Source organism: Penicillium macrosclerotiorum, assembly GCF_028827735.1.
Source record: "Penicillium macrosclerotiorum strain IBT 26536 chromosome Unknown utg000010l_segment0_segment0, whole genome shotgun sequence".
NCBI classification, from domain to species: domain Eukaryota; kingdom Fungi; phylum Ascomycota; class Eurotiomycetes; order Eurotiales; family Aspergillaceae; genus Penicillium; species Penicillium macrosclerotiorum.
In genome coordinates this window covers 242,749-260,926 of record NW_026643089.1, presented here as the reverse complement: position 1 = coordinate 260,926, position 18,178 = coordinate 242,749, and the positions used below count along the sequence as shown (strand labels likewise).

The following is an 18,178-nucleotide window of genomic DNA, read 5'->3' as shown; positions in this document are numbered from 1 at the left end:
AGGCTACCCCGCTACCAAAAAGGCAGTTGGAGCCACGCATGCCTTCGCTACCGAAGACAAGAATCCCCAAGCTTAGCGAATGTGGTCATTTATTAATAGGGCCAGCCCAGATTTAATGATTGAACCAAATTCAACTTGTTCATCAAGTCTACAGCCATGACAAAGTCTACCGTCACTCTAGCCTCCGGCAAGGAAATGCCCCTTGTGGGATTCGGCCTCTGGAAGGTCCCCAAAGAAACTGCTGCAGATACAGTCTACAATGTCAGTGACCGTCTTCTCGAGTCGATTGGAGTTTGCATCCCTGTCTAACAGTTCACAGGCTATCAAAGCCGGTTACCGATTGTTCGACGGCGCCTACGATTATCAGAACGAGAAGGAAGCGGGTGAGGGTATCCGCCGTGCCATCACTGATGGCTTAGTGACTCGCGAAGAAATCTTCATCACCACTAAGCTGTGGAACAACTACCATCGTCGTGAGCATGCCGTGTCAATGGCCAAGAAGCAAAATGACGCCTGGGGTCTTGGATACATTGATCTTTTCTTGATGCATTTCCCTTGCGCCTTGAAGTATATCGATCCCGAAGTTCGCCAGTACCCCGTATGAATTCTCCCAAAAAAGAACTCTTTATGGCTCTAAATAACCACTTAAATTCTGAACTTTTATAGGCTTGGTGGATGGATGATGCCGGTACTGTCGAGACCGACAAGGTTCCGATCAGGGAGACTTGGGAAGCCATGGAGGAGGTTGTTGACAACGGCATCGCTCGCAGCATCGGTGTCAGCAACTTCCAGGCTCAGTCTATCTATGACATTCTCACCTATGCCAGCCATCCTCTCTCATCTCTGCAAATTGAACATCACCCTTATCTTGTTCAACCGGAGCTCATCAAGGTGGCCCAGGAGAACAACATTGTCGTGACCGCGTATTCCAGCTTCGGTCCGCAATCATTCGTCGAACTCCCTGCACAATTCTCCAAGAAGGCCAAGGATATCCCGCTTCTCTTTGATGCTGAGCCTGTCAAGGCTCTTGCTTCTAAATATAACGTAACTCCTGCACAGGTTCTTCTGCGTTGGGCTACCCAAAGGTGAGTTATCACTATACCTATTTACCTGGCTCGAGACCGTACCCCAAGCTAATGAATTTGGCGCCAGAAATGTTGCTGTCATTCCCAAGTCAAACAACCAATCTCGACTTGCTCAAAACCTGGACGTTTTGGGCTTTGACCTGACCACTGATGAGCTGATGTCTATTTCTGCTCTGGACAAGGGTCTGCGTTTCAACGACCCTGGCTTTTATCTGCCTAATCACCCTATTCGCATTTTCGCTTAAGCTTAAGATTTACCTCAGATATAATGATACAGAATGACTCAATGTGAACTCAAATTTTTGATTTACATCACTTGAAGGCTCTTCCTATGCGTAAAGATGTCTCTTTCAACCAATCAATTCTTCAAGTGAGAAAATCAAAACAAGACACGCCTGTCGACAGACCAGTAAACAAAGCCCTTGTAAACAAGCCAGATGATCAACTAGTAGTTCTTCGAATACGGTATTTTGGTCCATAACTCCAAAACAATTATATATATCTTCATATATCTCTTGCGGTGCTCTTCCGTACAAAAAGCTAGTCAACACCAGAGTGATATTCCAATTTCGACCCAGGGTGATAAAGTCGCAACGTTTTATCTGAATGCTTGAACAGATAACGATCTTGTCATGACATCATATTGCTATATCATTACTTATGTTCTCGTATCACTTATTAACTCTATATAGGTTCAACCCCAACTCTATTGCATGATATCCCGCATCATATCACCAATCGCGTCAGCACCACCACCGCTGCCCAACAATTTCTCATTCGTCGTTTGGATAATGACACGGCGATAGCTGATCAAGGGCGGCGATCCATTATCCTGAACTTCAAGCACGAGATGAAGTACCTGGCCTTTCCGGACTGCGGCGCGGCTGATCAGCTCCACGCAGCATTTTTCTGGCGGCGGGAGCGTGATCTCAACAATACTACTAGCCTCATTCAAAGGCATAACTTCGAGCTGTCCGACCTCGTGGTGAACAGACCACTGGGTCGCACTCGGATCCCGGTACTGGTACCACTTGAAGGTGAGTGTATCGCGGGGGTCGGGGTCGTACGAGGCCGACGCATCGAGCTGGAAGGTAGCGCCAGCCTCCAGCTCAAGATACAGCGGCTCCAGGCCCTTGCTACCATTTATCTCCACGACCGGGTGGTGGTTCGCCTTGCCTGGGTCCGCAGAGAGCGACCACTGCATGCGGGCGGCGAAGTCGTTCTGAAAGGCATCGCGCCATCGCCAGATGGTCGCGTGATTGGATTTGTGCTCCTTGCCGTCGCGCCCAATCACCTCGTCCGCGGTATCACTGTAGTGTCCGTTCGCAACGCCCTTGCCACTGATATCGGTGCTGATATAGCGACCGCCCCATGAGCCGAACTCTGGCCGCTCTGGCACGCCCAGGCCGTTCTGGATGATATACAAGAACGTCGGCGTGTCGCCTTCGGGGATGAACATGAAGTCGGGGTATATCGAGCCCAGAGGGCCAATCTGGATATTCTCCTTGATCCACTCCTTGCTGATCTTGGTGGGATCGGGGCCGCCCTTGTCAAAGCCGTACCAGCCGTCGCCAGAAATGCCGCACCACGCAGCCATGCCATACTGGTTCCAGCCGTGTACGGAGCATATATAGAAGAGGTCTGGATAATTGTATCGGATCCATGCACCCGTATCGTCCTGATCGGAGATGGCGTAGACGCGTAGCTTGGACCGCAGTTTGGCTGCATCGATGGCTGAATGGGTGTTCTGGATTTTGAGAAGAACAGAGGCGAGCACATTCGTTCCACCCCAGCAGAGGATCCAGAGAGGCTCTTCTGAGGATGTTTCAATGCTCTGGAGGAGCAATTCGCCGCCCTCGCTGAGGGGAATATCATTGCCTACGGCAGTCATGCCATATGTCTAGGATTGACCAGTCAGTTTTACACTTCCTTGAAAAATTGTGAAAATACGATATAATCTTTACCTCTGCACCTTTCTTAATCAGAGATCGCAAGTACTGAGCCGTGGGGTACGGGTCATTTGGGTGAGCATGAGCATTAAGGTTGTCGACCACTTTTTCGTAGCCATCGACGATCTTGTGCATGTCTTGTGGGCAGACCTTGTTCTTCATCCATGTTGACGTACACGCAACCAATCCCTCTGTCTGAAATTGGTTCGAGTACAACAGGTAACGTACAAGAGACTCCGCATCATCCGGTTCGTTGGAGATATCGCTTAGGATGAAAACCCGCGGCTTGGAAGGATAAGTTTGTAGTTGCGTCGGAGATGCCATTATAGAACGAGTCAATGGTCACGGAGTCACAAGAGGGGTAAGCGGAGAGTGGAGAGGCAGAGATGTGAAGCACGCCGTATTTGAACTTCCCCAGACCCAAGGCGCATTCCAGGAATCGCAAGTCGAGCCACACGGGCTGTGAGTGGAGAGTGGGGGAAAGGGGACCCGCCCGGAGTGATGCCGGAGTTTTGCCGACATGTTGGCCAAACCAGCAGTTCTAAGCACCACGGAGCCTATCTCAGCCCTTCGACTGGTCTTGTAGACCAGACAGCCATGCTGTGAAAGACATGGCCAACGCCCTGCAATGATGCCATGTGGTGGAAGGCGGGGGGCTCCACGTGGCGTTCATGTTCGGGGTTGACAACCCCGGCTCCCAGTCGAGATGCAAACGCTGGTCTCGGCTAGGAACTGCATAGAACGGTGGCCTCCCGAACAGGCCCATGGCGCCGGAGTATCTTCATTCGTGATTGTGATCAGACTCTTTCCGAGTTCGCCCTGGGAATGCACCGTTTGGTAGCTATTCGTGAGGTGCATTATCGCCTACTCAAGCATTGGTCTGGCCTTCAATGTACTCTCTTGATAATATACTTCTTCTGGAATGCTTTTAGTAGCTTCTTGGTCACCCCAATAGTCTATTTATATTATAGGATACAAATAAATGGGCTTACCTTTTAGTTTATATTAGCTTGTTCAAATCTACTATAATGATCATACCATGTCTCCCTGTATTATAGGATTATGACTCTCTGTGGGCTCATGGTTCCTGTTGGGATCGTTTTACCCCTACCATTTCCTCCCCAGGACTTCACTTAAATTGTCTGTCGAGAGCATTTTGACCGAATGAAGGCAGATATTAAGGTCAGTTGGGGTCTGAAATGCAATGCATTGGAAGAAGTCCAACAGCTTCACTTTCGGGTTGATGAGCAACGTGAGCTCCACGAGACAACCGGCTTCATAGATCATATGGAGGCTGCAATTTAGAGCCCGCCCCATATATGTATTCCTAGGTTTCGCCCGCCTGGACAGTAGATGTTTTACATGGACTGAGACGGTTGAGGATTTCCAGATCCAAAAGCCTAGAAGCTTCTCAGGTTCAAATTTCATCTAAAGTCTAAAGTGAAGTAATATACCTAGAGTGGATAATATCAAAAAGAGATAAAGAATCGTCATGTCAATGCGCTTTATATAATATTCGTGCACCTATTTATACTTTTTTGCCCCGTGGCGATAGCCTGCATCATGCTTCACCCATCTTCTTACTCCATAGCTTTGGAGAGCCGCTATGGGTACTCCAACTAGTATTGGTAGTGGTTGGATGCATAGATAAAGGGTCCATGCCCTTGAGCCTAATGCGTGATCGTGGTGGCCTAATATCAAGGCTGGAACCCTCCGTGGCAGTGACCTCTGGCTGTCCTTCCTGAATTTTGCCAACAAAAACTTCTTCAACCTCCTCAAGAGAGTGACCCACAGTCTCTGGATACCAAAACCAGACCAGGATAGCTGCCACCCAGTTAAATGCCGCGAAGCAATAGAAATAGTTCGCTCCAATATTTGTCAGGGCGATTGGCGAGCACTGTGCGAAAATGAGATTCAAGCTCCAGTTCGTGGCGGTAGATACGGAAGACCCGCGGGCTCGGATGACCGTCGGGAAGATCTCCGCGGGATAAATCCAGGAAACAAGGCCAAGGCCCGTAAAGAATAAGGAAAAGACAAAAAACATAGCAATTGCGGCGCGCAGAGCATCTTGATTGGCATTACTGTCGGCGAAGTCAACGTAACGGGCAAGAGTAGCTTCTACGCACATGGCCGCACCCGTACCCAAAAGCGATGGAATGAGCAGTTTTCGTCGTCCCACTTTGTCGACGAAGCACATGAACACCGTATTCCAGAACTGCGCCAACGCACCCCAGATACCGATGATCATAAGTGAACCAGATGTCGAGAGCCCCAGCGACTTGTACAACCGAGGTCCATAGTTCTGAATCACGTTTGCGCCAGAGCACTGTGTGAATGCCTGAAGACCGCAAGCAAGAAGAACCCGGTAGCGCCACTGCCTGGACAAAAACAGCTGACGCCAGGAACGGACAACAGCTCGTCGCTCGTATGCAACTGTTTTGTGGATCTGGTCCAGTTCTTGTTCAACAAGCTGATTATTGGCCGCATCTCGATTCGAGTGTAGACGGGCGAGAATCGCACGCCCAGCTGCCTCTTTTCCGGTTTCGATGAGCCAACGTGGAGACTCGGGAAGAAACCAAACTCCACAGGTCAGGATGATCGCCGGTGCTGTCTGCAGGGACAGTGGAAATCTCCAAGCAAAGTCGCTGCTGTATCGAGAGCACCCGTAGCCGACCCATTGCTATGTGGAAATCAGTAAGAGTGATGAATTTGAAATGATATTTGAAGGCGGCTTACAGCAACCATGATGCCAAGCCCGATCATCCACTGCTGCATGCTTGCGAGCAGGCCGCGAATGCGAGGCGGTGCGACCTCACACTGAGTCTGTGTTAGTCTTTCGGTTTACACGAAAATCAATCTACTATTTGTTTTTTTTCTGCGTAGGGAGGCGTACACAGTAGACAGGAATGGAAGCCGACATCAGTCCAATGGCAAACCCGGCGATGAATCGTCCCGCGATTAGCATCGCAATGGTCACGGCCCCTCCCTGAAGCGCAGCGCCTAATGTGGCCAGCATGCCACCGATGAAAATTACCATACGGCGTCCATAGGCGTCGGAAACGTAAGGAGCAATGATGGATCCGACGATTGCACCACCTAGAAGTCGACATTAGATCCCGATCTTGGGGCCCCGAAGGTCAGGGGGGATTTTCGGGCCGAAGAAAAACTCGAACTCATTGGATTCATACCTGTATACGACGAGATAATACCACCGCTGGCTGCATCAGAGAGGTCCGGCGAGCCAAACCGGGCCAAAAAGGCATCCTGCTCGATGCTCGAAGAAATCACGCCCGAGTCGTAACCGAATAAAAATGAGCCGAGAGCTGCGAAGACGCAGCAGAGGGTGACGAGGACATAAGCCATGGGTCAGAGCAGCGCTGCTGCATTGCCAACCTTCTTTTTTCGTTGATTCCAGAATCGTCCCCGAAGAGACCTGGACGGTCAGATTGATATATAGATCACCGGCAAAGTAAGCAGCCTTGATTCTCACGCGTAAGTGCAGAATGTACCTCCACCCTGGGGAAGTGGGACGTGCCGAAGGGGGTAAGCGATCGCGAAACTACTCAAGAATGGCCATGCGACAAGCGAGGGACCCGCTGCAGCTGAAGCCAGCGAGGTCTGTGACAGGTAGAATCGGCCTCCTTCTTGGCTTTTCTCTGAATTTGGTCTATTTTTTGGGTTCGCGTTGATCAATGGTCTTTCAGGAATGGGCTGTCATGCAGGACAAGCTTAAATGACTTCACTCGCAGTCCCGACCCGGTTTTTGTTGCCACTGCCGAGACCAGGCCGAGACGCCAGTTCGACCCACGGATTCTCATCTGAGCTTGGAACACGAAGGATCGCGCAGCTGAATGACATTCTGGTACATAGTATAAAGTCCTGCCTAGCACAATGTACATAGTTGAGAGTTTCGAGTACCTGTTGTCGCGTGCACATTCTTCGGTCGCGCGTCGAAGGGAAGTATGGAATCCTCCCCGTTGATGGTCCTGCCCGCTTCATGTACGTGATTGCTCCCTGATCCCTTCATGACAGCGAGATGCAAGGTAATGCCCGTCTGTACAGAAGGGGTTCTAGGATAAGACAGAGATTCATTGTTTGCCCGCATAGCCCTAAATATAGAGTCATTGTCATAGTCATCATTATGGTGAAGGATGCTCTCTCGCAGCACTAGCCTGCCCTGGGCTGCTTATCGGTGGTCCTTAGCCTTCAGAAACCCACCAGCCAGAGCTCCTCTTGAAGCGAATGAAAATAGATCAGTGTGTGGCTTGACGCATGGACGGGGCGCCGTATACCGTATACGATGTCCGTCTACGCCATAGAGAAAAGAGGAGAAGAGATCTTGTGGTCTTGAGTGAGTCTCGGGGAATAGCAACTCATCTTCTTCCAGGTCAGACGGCTAAGATGCTCCGGTTTGGCTTAGGGGAATTCATCTTGACATTTATCTGCTTGGCTTTCATTGTGCCTGACAATTACCATAATCCCACCAAAAGTGACTATCACCTGTTCGTGGAAGCACGGGGTTGGGCGAAGTCACTATACTTGCAGTATGGCATCTGCCTCACGAGCATGTCAGTCGGTCGGGGCCGCTAAAATCAAGATCGTTCTCCGGTGACGGCACCCATCCTTGAGAGACATAGAGACATAGTTTTGTAGTGAGGCAAAATTGACAATATAGGGATGCGGGTGAGTACTTGTATGTACACATGAACACTATTCTGGGATCGTATCAATCTCAGAGGCGTTCTGCGACCCCTCCTGACCCTGCGCCCGAGACAGAAAACGACCTCTCCGAGTCGATCGCACTCGGTCGGACATAAGAGCGAGTCACTGTTATTTCTTTTTCCCGTCCACTACCCGCGCGGCCCGCAGCAGCCGCAACGCCCTAGAATTGTTCACTAGCTAGCGAGTGGTCAAACCAGGGCAGGGTCACATTATGATTCACTCTGATTAGTATGGAGGTACTTATTTCCTCGCCTTTGCGGAGGAGACTACGCACGTTCGGTGTCTCTGGTTCTCCATTCTCCCCCTTCGGCGATGGGATCCAATTCGCCGACAGCGGCCCCCCTGGTCTAAAGGGCGGTGTTATGCGATGTTCGTGATTAGGTAGTTAGTCATGCTATTATTTCACGCGACAGTTGGGTTGGAAATCCAACGTTGCAGCCAATGCATGCGCCCCAGGCGTTAGCAGTACTTGTCCAAGGAGGACCTGGACCCCCAAGAAACATCGGATTGCGCCGCGGGATCAGTCCCGACTCCATTTGCCGTCTTCGATGATCAGCTTGATCAGCTTGATCTCCCTGATCTCCTTGATCACCTCAAGATCGTAAGTTCGTCAGAGCCAACCCGACCGATGGGGTAATTCCGACGGAGCGATAGCCTCATCGACCTAGGCATCTCGGCATTCTCCCAGCGCCTCGCCGAACCCTGGCGCCCACTACAAGCGCACCGCCCCGAGCCCAACCGAGTCTCGAACCGGACCCTCTTCCAGTGGAGACCGACATGATCGGGAAAATTCTACCATCGGACTCGAAGCCGAGGCGATCAACCAGAAAATGCCTCAATAGAAGAGCCCTAGAAGCCCCCGTGCGCAGAAAGGGCGCCGGGCTCGCGCCCAGTGAAACGCCGAGGAACGAATCCTAAGCGTTTAGTACCTCCACAACCCAATCGCCGTGCGCTAGGTTCTCTCGTTTAGCGGCGTTTCTAATCATGATGATGATGCATTCTGGTGCTTGAGTCGTTTAAGGCACAGAGTAATTTTTTATAATTTTTCCAGGTGCTGGTTGCTGCTCGTAGCTGTGGATGGCCGCTGTACCACTTGGTACCTCGGGGTTATCGTTAGTATAGTCCGGTCATATGCCGTCATCTGTAATGCAAGACAGTTGAGTTTAGTCTAACGAGACCCAAAAACGCGGGATCCCATTGTTCAATTTCTTCTCTTCTATTTTCCCGCGATCCTGCATAAATTCATGAATCCCTCCAGGTTCGTCCGTCGTCCTGAGCTGTGGCTTTTCTCCAAGTTGGGGTTTCTCCACCGCTTTCGGGCGAAATAATTATCTCATCGTCCAACAGCCTCAACTTCCCAGTTTCTTCGCGCGCGCTTGGAAACTTCCCAACGTTAACCTCTCTCCTGACCCTCTGACCCTCATTGCGTCCACTGACCAAGGTCGCGCAAGTCCGCCGGAACAAAAGGCGGTCCGTGAGTCGGCCGTTCGACATCGACGATCCTTCGACTTTCCTGCATTTACTCCGCTTTTCATTCGCCGTACCCTTGCGAACACTGCCCTGTCAATAAAAACTTCCCTTAGTCCCTTCAAACCCCGACTCCTGCCCAGTGGTCGCCTTTTGGACCAAACGACCATTCCCGTCCAACTCGCTCCTGTCAGTCATTCTGTTGTCTACGCCGACAGGAACGGTTCGCGAATGGTTCGGCAAGGAGGGCGATCGATGACCACATTAACAGATCGCCCGCCAAGCCCTTTCTCCTTACATGAATCTCGCCCGTCTTTTCTCTTGATAGTCAACCATGGCGACCACAACCAGCCCTCACTCCGGTGAGAATGAAGATGATCCCGCCTTGAACGATGCCTACCTGCATGACGATGTCGACCCCCTGCAATCCGGCTCGACCCATGACGCCTCCCCCGCAGACTCTAAACTCACGCCCCAGTCCTTACCGATGCAGAAGCGCCGACGAGTCGGCCGCGCCTGCGATGAATGCCGTAGGAAAAAGATCAAATGTGACGGGAAACAGCCCTGTACCCATTGTACCGTCTACAGCTATGGTGCGCTTTGCCCTTTTACCTCTGTTCTGTCCATTCCCGCACCTCCGGTCGTATCGGGTCTGGCTAACCTTCCGTAGAGTGTACGTACGACCAACCTTCGAATCGCCGTCGCAACCCGGCACCCCAGTATGTGGAAGCTCTCGAAGCCCGCATGCACAAGGCCGAGGCCATCCTCCGAACCGTCCTGCCGGATATTAACCTCGACGACCCGAATTTGGATGTGCATGCCACGGAGCAGCGAATCGCGTCCGCCCAGAAGGAAAGACAGGCCACCGGAGGGCTCCAGAAACCTCCCACAGGCTCCGCGGAGACTGGCGGCGAAGGTGGAGATGAGTCCCTGTTAGAGACCATGGTCGACAACTCGGGCTGTTTGGACCGGGATGACCAAGGTTACTGGGATTATCATGGACATACCTCAGGAATCATCTTCATGCGCCGCTTACGCAAACAGCTCGGCGCTGTTGAACCACCTCTCGCGCGTCCCCGCTCAATGACTCAGATGCTAGAAAGCCCCAAATCCGCATCGGAATCGCCCCAGGATGCCTCCCTGCCCCCAACACACGATCTGCCGCCACGGGCGGTCGCACGCCGCTTATGCCACAATGCGATCGACGACGCCTGCTCATTGATGCGCTTCGTGCACGAGCCATCCTTTTTTGCTAGCCTCGAGCGCATCTATGATACACCCCTGGATCAATTCTCAAACGAGGAGAATTCATTCTTACCCCTTCTTTATATTGTGATAGCCGTCGGATGTCTATTTTCAGACGATGGAGCCGGGACACTCGACTTGACCGGCTACGAGGGTGCTATCGGACAAGGGTTCCAATTTTTCAAGGCTGGCCGACAGCTTCTTGAAATCACCGATTGTCGAGACCTACCTTCCCTACAAGCGATATGTTTCATGGTCCTGTTCCTCCAATCCTCTGCGAAACTGAGTACTTGCTACTCGTACGTTGGTATCGCACTCCGCTCCGCATTGCGGCTGGGTCTTCATCGCACCGTCACGGCAGACTTCAACCCGATCGAACGAGAATTGCGCAAACGTATCTTCTGGGTTATTCGCAAAATGGACGTCTATGTCAGCACACTTCTGGGCCTGCCCCAGATGCTAAGTGATGATGATATCGACCAAGAATATCCAATGGAAGTGGACGGTGACTTTATTAGTGTCAAGGGCATCACCCAGATGCCTTCTGATTATACCCCGCTGATGGCAGGATGCAATGCGCATACGCGCCTCTGCAATGTCATTTTGAAGGTGGTCAAATACATTTATCCCGTGAAGAATGCTCGATATCGCTCGAAGTCGAACCAACGATATATGGTCAGCCACTCCAAGATTCGGGAAATCGAACGCGATTTGCAAAAGTGGATGGAAGAACTTCCCTTAGCGTTGCGCCCAGGGACAGAAGTGTCACCGCAACTAGAACGGTAAGTCTTGCGAGACAGGACTCTTTCTCCTTGATGTCATGTCCATAGCTAATACTGCTTTTAGGATTCGCCAATTGCTCCGTATCAGCTACGCTCACGTCCAGATGGTCATGTACCGCCCCTTTTTACATTACGTCTCGAGTGGCTCTCAAGCGCGCGGCGTTGATAAGCGATCCTATGCCTGCGCTGCGGCATGCGTCAGCGTGTCTAGGAATATCGTTCATATTACCACGGGAATGCACAAGAGAGGTCTTCTCAATGGCTCCTTCTGGTTCACCATGTATACGACTTATTTTGCTATTCTCTCCTTGATTTTCTTTGTTGTCGAGAACCCAGATTCTCCAACAGCCAAGGATGGAGTCCTGAAAGATGCCATGGAAGGCAAAACGACGTTGGCCGGTTTGGCTAAGAAGAGCATGGCGGCCGATCGGTGCTCCCAGAGTTTGAACGTATGCACCCACCCTTTCTATGGATACCTGTGAGATCTGAATGCTGACGGCGACTTTAGTGTTTATTTAAGACTCTGCCAGAGATGTTGAAAAATCGCCAGGGTGCAAAGGCCCCAGTCAATCTCAAGCGGCCTGCACCGTCCAGTCTTTCTGCGGAGCCTGAGCAAATACAGAACCTACCTCAGCAAACTTTGCCTCATCGCTCAAGCACATTCCCAGCGCACATGATGGCTCAATCATCTGTGACAGACCCTTCAAATCGCCGACAAAGGAGCCTGGACAACACTCAAATTGGAAATAACCAAGTTGGTAACAACAGAACAACCGATAATGGCACCCAGTCGGCCTGGATGGCGTCGACCCCCGAGCTGCTTACGGAGACCATGTCTACCCCAGAGCCACCCTCGGTTAACTCATTGAACCCTTCGTTTTCCAACCAAGATTCCTCTAGCCTGGCATGGGCTCAACAGTTCAATAACCCTGACAACCTTCCCGATCTTATGCCTATGATGTTCCCGTCCGACGACCCATTTGCGTATCCTACACAGCCCATGTCCACACTGGAAGACGATCACTTCAAGCACGACCGTGGTGGAATCTCGTCATCACAGTTCCCATTCGACTCGAAATCACACCAAGTCGGAATGGGTTCAAGCACACCAAGCGACCCATCAGTGGCAGGTGTGTCAACACCCAGTTTCGACTCTTACAACCTCCCAAGCTTCCCCGCGGGAGCCCCCACCAGCATCAAGTCATCAGTGCCAAGCCGACTCCAGCAGGCCACGAGCCAAGCTATGAACGGCCCCCGCCTCCAGTCGCCCATCTCCCAAGCCCAGACTCCCAGTGAAGCGCTCAGCAGCCCAGATCTAGTATCCATCCCGAACCAAAACTTTGTATGGCAGGGTTACAACTTCCAACCGACGAACATGGCCACTGCAGACACCACTGTGCAACAAGATCCCTCGGTCTCGAGTGGCCTCCCCGATTTCAACATGGCCCTCGACGAGAACAACATGGGTATGAACATGGACCTCGGCATCTCTTTCGACGATCTCTTTGGGAACAACGCCACCTTCCGCGCGGGCAATGGAGCCAACGACGACTGGACGCAGTGGATGAATACCGGAGCCTAAACTCCGAGGTGCTCGCCTTTCCCCTTGTTTATTAAAAATGTTCTTGTTCTCTACGACGATATGCGCTTATGAAGGGAAGCAGAAAAGAAAAACTTGTTAATACCTGGCTGGCGTTTTATTAAAGTTTGGACGATAGGTGCTTTGCTTCTTTGTTTGTCTTTGGACTATCTTGTGAAATACTGATGCAATTTTGGTGTTCGCGGTAAATGCAAAAGAAAAAAATAATGATATAACTTGGCCTGTTTCGTAGTCCTCGACTTTTCCTAATATTTTTTACCCGGAATCTAGAGATACAGAACTCTACCCAGGCTTAAACGGAAAGAAAAAGGCGTGAATTGAATTCAGGTAAGAATATACATGTCTGTTTTCGGAATCGAAAGAAGCAGGAGAGAAAAAAAAAAAGAAGCAAAGTTTGGTATCAGACAATGTAGACTCACAGAACGCTCATAACACAGGTGGGAACAATAAAAGAACGATCTCCATATAACTATCCCATATACTCCCTTCCGCCGTCCATCTTCTCGGCCGGTCTTAGCCTAGTCCAACATTCACTAACCAGAAATGAAACAATTCCCCGTATCATCAACACCACGCCCCCATGTCCAGACCCCTTGGATTTCCGTTGTACCATCGCGATGCACATGTTGTCTGTAGATAAAATGTCGCCGGTGGCCACTAGGATGACGGCGCGATGGATAGCCGCGGTGATCAACCCAGATCGGGCAGCCAGACCAGTACTCATACTGACGAGTGAATCCGTCCATGACCAAGGGCTTTGGAGCCGGTACAGCCAGAACTGAGGTTACCGTCGACTCCGTCAGCCTGTCTTCTTCCGTGAATTCCAGCGTTGCGGAGAGGCGGAGCCATCCGCGCCAGGCCAGTCGATACAGCGCGTACTGCATTGTGCACTGATCGGTGTCAAAGGCGTTCATTTCTCGAGATACTACGCAGCAATCGACGGGGCAGTCACGTCGTGAAATAGCCGCGGGGCTTGTCGCGCGGAATTGCACGATCAGCAGAGTCTTGACGTCAAAGGCAAAGACCTGGGGGCACTGGTATTCGCAGGCATATCTGTTTTTTTTTAACTTGGTTAGTTGGGTATAGAGCCTCAGGTTTGAAAAGAGATCAGGGAGAAGAGAGATGAGGGAGATGAGACCATACGCTCTAAGCTCTCGGCCCAGATGAATGCTCAATTCACTGGGGGATTGTTTGAACTCCCATTCTCGTCTGCTGATAGTGCGGGGGTATTTCATCTGCCCGATCATAGCAGCCGATTCCAGCGACCGTTCTGGATGGGACATGGTCATTTGGTAGTCCACTATCTTGGCTGCGGACGTCGATCCTCGTGCCGCCATCAATGATCGGGACCAGAGTCTCGGCGCGGCAGGTATAGGTTCAGCACCGGAGGCTGGGCGGGATAGGGCCGAACTCCCCGAGAAGGCCAGATCCACTGGCGGAAGAACATTCTGATCGAAATCCCGCATCACGTCCCCTTCCGTGCATATTTTCTGTTGGCGGGTGTTGAGCATATAGGCGGCGGTGCCAAGCCCGACAGTATCAGCCGCCGAGGGTGTACTTCCTGGCCCGAGAAACTTCTCAATCGTCCGATTCGTGGCGGGCCAGACCGTGACGTGCTCTGCTTCTATAGGGTGGAATTTCTCGATCCATTTATGTCTAGGGAGCGTGGCGGGGGCTTCGGTATACAAGGGTATAGAGCTAAACATACGCATCAGGTTGTTCACAGTTGTTGTCATGTTCAACCTCCAAATGAAAAAAAACGCATGAGGCCACAAAAGAACAAGCCGGTGGATCAATGGAAAAAAAGGGCCGAGCGTGGGTAATAAATTTGCGAGATAAGGTTCTAGATGACAGGGAGGCATTCACGATTGCGGACTTTGCGTAGTTGGTCACAGGGCTTCTTATGCACGCCCAACGCAGCCTATTCAGCCATGCCAGTCAGATAACGCGCGCATCAGCCTAGGCTCCCTTCGAAAAGTATATCACGACGCAATATAGAGGCTGCTTGTTTTGGCTGCCCAATTCCAAATATGCACAGAGTTAGCGTCATATGGGAGAAACGTGTGTCCAGTAGATACGATGGGATGCTGCGAAGAAAGACCCCTGTTTTCGGGGCGTGCTTAGAACCAATGTTAAATGTACAGCGAATACGGCGGCCGCTTATCCTTAACTGGGCAGGCAATCGGTTCAGTTCGTCAAAAGCAAACCCGTTTGAGCGGGGAACCCTGTCACTTGCGGCTCTGTTCTAGGCCTGAGCGGCCACGACGAAGCGGACTCAATGCCAGCTGTCATAGGTAACCCCGTTCCTCTTTGCGTTAGGGAGCGCATTATCTGGGAAACAGTTTCCAGCGAGCTTCCTCAAAGCGAAAACCCTCGAGATATATCATTGGCCAGAAAAGGCCACAAGCTGGGAGCAAAGCAGGTTAGAAAGCCAATGAACAAGCTTCTTTTCGTAGATTAGGCGCAAGGATGTGCCATAGATCTTACGCTAGAAACACAGGTGCGATATAGCCATTGTTTAAAATGCTGACAGAGCCTTCAGAAACGATAGCATTCAGCCGCACGCCCTTCAATAAGGGTGGCTTTGACCCCGTGCTAGAGATCATAGCGAATGGACCATTGATATTGCAGCGCATGTTCAATCTGGAGCCTCGAATGACGCAGCGTAGATAGTATGTAAAAGGAGATCCAAGCAGGTCGTTGCGTTTTACAATTTAAAGATGCAATTTCACGAAGATATTTGTCCAATATTTCAGTCTTTTCATGGAAGAAGAAGCCCGTAATTTGTAAAGGGCCTTGACAAGCAGCGAGTTCAAATTATATATAATATACGTCCTACAGGACAGCCTCTTGGCAGAAATACAGCGGCAATTCAATAGATACATGATTGCGCGGCTACCTGCATGTGCAAGAATCGTTCCATTCCAAGGCATGTAAATCATCATCACTGCCGGAAAGCACGCCGAGCCCACGATGCTTGACACGCAAAATGAGGAAGCCTCGCGAAATCATAATCGGTTTAGACTATAAACGGCGACGAGACCCACATGGTGGTGACTGGCCGGCAGCAAAAGTCCCGACCCCCGTTGATTAATCTCGACACTCCTCGACGTGAACGACATGGCCTATCCTGTGCCAAAGCGATCGCGAGACCTCAACCTCAATTTCCACGATTTCTGATCTCTACGAGCGTTGATTGAATTGCTTGATCTCCACGTCCCATTGCACTAAAGCGAACCCCTCCGCCCCGCTTCCCGGTCGCATGAAGTCGGCACCCTGGGAACCTGATCTATAGTTGTATATTATTGAGTGATTATTCCAAGCGTGCATAGCTCGAGTTGCGGCCCTCATGGCTTCGACTCCAAAGCTCTCGACCGTCATCACTTGGCTGCTCTACTTCATCCCCGTGTACATCTTCATCCTCGACCCGTTCGTCCGCCCGCTTCTCCCGGAGTCGACCTCGCGGTCTTGGAACTCCGACGAGATCGCCGACGAGTGGGAGGATACCGCGCCCGGACTAAACCTGACCGATGACTCGTTCATTAGTCCCGAGGACGGCGTGCCGCTGAACTGTCCCGGCGAGGCCGCCGGGTACCGGGTGCACCTGCTGTCGCGCACGCCGCTCATTCTGTACATCGAGAACTTCCTGGGCGACGAGGAAGCGGACCATTTGGTTGATATCAGGTAACGTCGCAGCAGTCCCTTCTGCCTCCTTCCAGCTATTTCTCAAGGAACCCACCTACCCCGATCCCCCCTGAGACTCATAGCGAAGTACTTACTGACACCGGGGTACCGGGGTTTGCCCTCTTTCCCTTTCCCAATAGCCTCAACAAATATACCCCATCCATCGTCTACGATGGCGTTAGCGAACGAGTCGACCCGTCGAAACGACTTTCCGACCGCGCCCTGCTCGACCGCGACGATACGGTGCGCTGCCTGGAAGACCGCGCCCGCGCGTTCCAGGGCTGGCGGCCGCACGTGTACATCGAGCGCATGTGGGCCCAGCGCTACAATGCCTCGGGCCACTACCGGCACCACTACGACTGGACGGGATCGCTTGCGCGCGGAGGCGACCGGCTCAGCACGTTCATGGTATACCTGGGTGCGAACTGCACGGGTGGGGGGACGAACTTCCCGCGTCTGCGGCGGCCGGCGAGCCGGCACTGGTGCCGGTTCCTGGAGTGCGAGGCCGAGGGGGCCGAGAACGACGGGGGAGACCAGATGCAGCAGGGGATCACGTTCAAGCCGATCAAGGGCAATGCGATCTTTTGGGAGAACCTACGCGCCGATGGGACAGGGTACCCCGAGACTTGGCACGCCGCGTTCCCGGTCACGTCAGGGACCAAGGTTGGGCTCAATATCTGGAGCTGGTATCAACCGCCGCGGAGGAAAATGCTCGGCGGGCGCTGAGCGCTGTTGGGCGGACTGGGTCCTCTCGGCGGAGGGGGTGGCTGTGACTGGATCAGGGCAGGAACGAGGAGTGGGGAAGGGAAGGCAGGGAAAGGGATGGCGTCCTCGGGGGTCTGGCAGGATGCTGGCGACTCGCTGAAGGGAGGGACTTGGAGGACGTTTTTGGTTGCCCCGGCCAAGTCGTCCGCCGAGGGCGCGTGGGAATGCTTGGGGTCTGTGTTGCACGCCGCACGGGCCCCAATGGCTGCTGGGATGCTCTGGGTCCCTGTCCTCCAAAGATCTGGCCTTCCAGCGGTCTGTTGTATATATCTGCACATAATCTAGCATCACTGTATCATATTTAACATCAGAACTCAGAGCATGACCATCAAGCCTCTCCCGGTTCGCCTGTGTGAGATCTTTTTCCCCCGGCGAAGGAGATGAAAAAAGTGACTTCCCGGCGCCTCCCGTCCAGTCGCACCCACGGATAAGATGCATAAACACATCGATCCGGAACGGGCGGGGCACAACAGGCAGCGACATAACTGCCCACTACGCGAGCCTGGCAGGCCAAATCAGCATGTATCATCGGCGCACGCGGACGCCAAGTCAGCCGGCGATGCCGAGAGAATACCAAGACCCAAGACTTGGGGTTGTCGGAGCGGGAATTGGCAAAGAGGAAAACCTTGGCTGCCAAGACGCATCGCCATGGCCCATCTGGCTTGGCAGTGGGTCTGCCCGGCCAAGCCCCCTTCTGAGGGACTTTTGAGGGGAGGGTGGTAGTTGGGTAGTTGGATAGTTGGTCAGTGTTTCAGAGTCTCTGAGGGACTGTGCCTCACGGACTGGAAGGTCGTGCATCGGTGCTCGCGGGACACCGACGGGGCAGAGGGGTAGTCGGTATTGTGGACGATATGGACGGAGTACAAAGAAAGTATAGGA

General features: G+C 52.1%; 6 protein-coding genes across 6 annotated transcripts; 3 read left to right on the top strand and 3 right to left on the bottom strand.

The window, feature by feature from the left end:
* Positions 1-156: 156 nt before the first annotated feature.
* On the top strand, positions 157-1,330 carry N7462_009812 (uncharacterized protein; the record flags this gene model as incomplete). The annotated part of the gene is made up of 4 exons (XM_057081526.1): positions 157-261; positions 320-598; positions 667-1,085; positions 1,153-1,330. The coding sequence occupies 4 exons, from the start codon at positions 157-159 to the stop codon at positions 1,328-1,330; spliced, it is 981 nt and encodes a 326-aa protein (XP_056928566.1).
* Positions 1,331-1,791: 461 nt separating this feature from the next.
* On the bottom strand, positions 1,792-3,358 carry N7462_009811 (uncharacterized protein; the record flags this gene model as incomplete). Its single annotated transcript, XM_057081525.1, has 2 exons — positions 1,792-2,985; positions 3,050-3,358. 2 exons carry the CDS (start codon positions 3,356-3,358, stop codon positions 1,792-1,794), a joined length of 1,503 nt encoding a protein of 500 aa, XP_056928565.1.
* A 1,237-nt stretch (positions 3,359-4,595) lies between these two features.
* Positions 4,596-6,397, bottom strand: N7462_009810 (sugar porter family MFS transporter; the record flags this gene model as incomplete). The annotated part of the gene is made up of 4 exons (XM_057081524.1): positions 4,596-5,714; positions 5,771-5,851; positions 5,928-6,130; positions 6,223-6,397. The coding sequence occupies 4 exons, from the start codon at positions 6,395-6,397 to the stop codon at positions 4,596-4,598; spliced, it is 1,578 nt and encodes a 525-aa protein (XP_056928564.1).
* A 3,160-nt stretch (positions 6,398-9,557) lies between these two features.
* N7462_009809 (putative C6 transcription factor (Mut3)) lies at positions 9,558-12,832 on the top strand (the record flags this gene model as incomplete). Its single annotated transcript, XM_057081523.1, has 4 exons — positions 9,558-9,816; positions 9,894-11,250; positions 11,315-11,699; positions 11,759-12,832. The coding sequence occupies 4 exons, from the start codon at positions 9,558-9,560 to the stop codon at positions 12,830-12,832; spliced, it is 3,075 nt and encodes a 1,024-aa protein (XP_056928563.1).
* A 551-nt stretch (positions 12,833-13,383) lies between these two features.
* On the bottom strand, positions 13,384-14,586 carry N7462_009808 (uncharacterized protein; the record flags this gene model as incomplete). The annotated part of the gene is made up of 1 exon (XM_057081522.1): positions 13,384-14,586. The coding sequence occupies one exon, from the start codon at positions 14,584-14,586 to the stop codon at positions 13,384-13,386; it is 1,203 nt and encodes a 400-aa protein (XP_056928562.1).
* A 1,613-nt stretch (positions 14,587-16,199) lies between these two features.
* Positions 16,200-17,260, top strand: N7462_009807 (oxidoreductase, 2OG-Fe(II) oxygenase family; the record flags this gene model as incomplete). Its single annotated transcript, XM_057081521.1, has 2 exons — positions 16,200-16,534; positions 16,675-17,260. 2 exons carry the CDS (start codon positions 16,200-16,202, stop codon positions 17,258-17,260), a joined length of 921 nt encoding a protein of 306 aa, XP_056928561.1.
* Between the last annotated feature and the right edge of the window lie 918 nt (positions 17,261-18,178).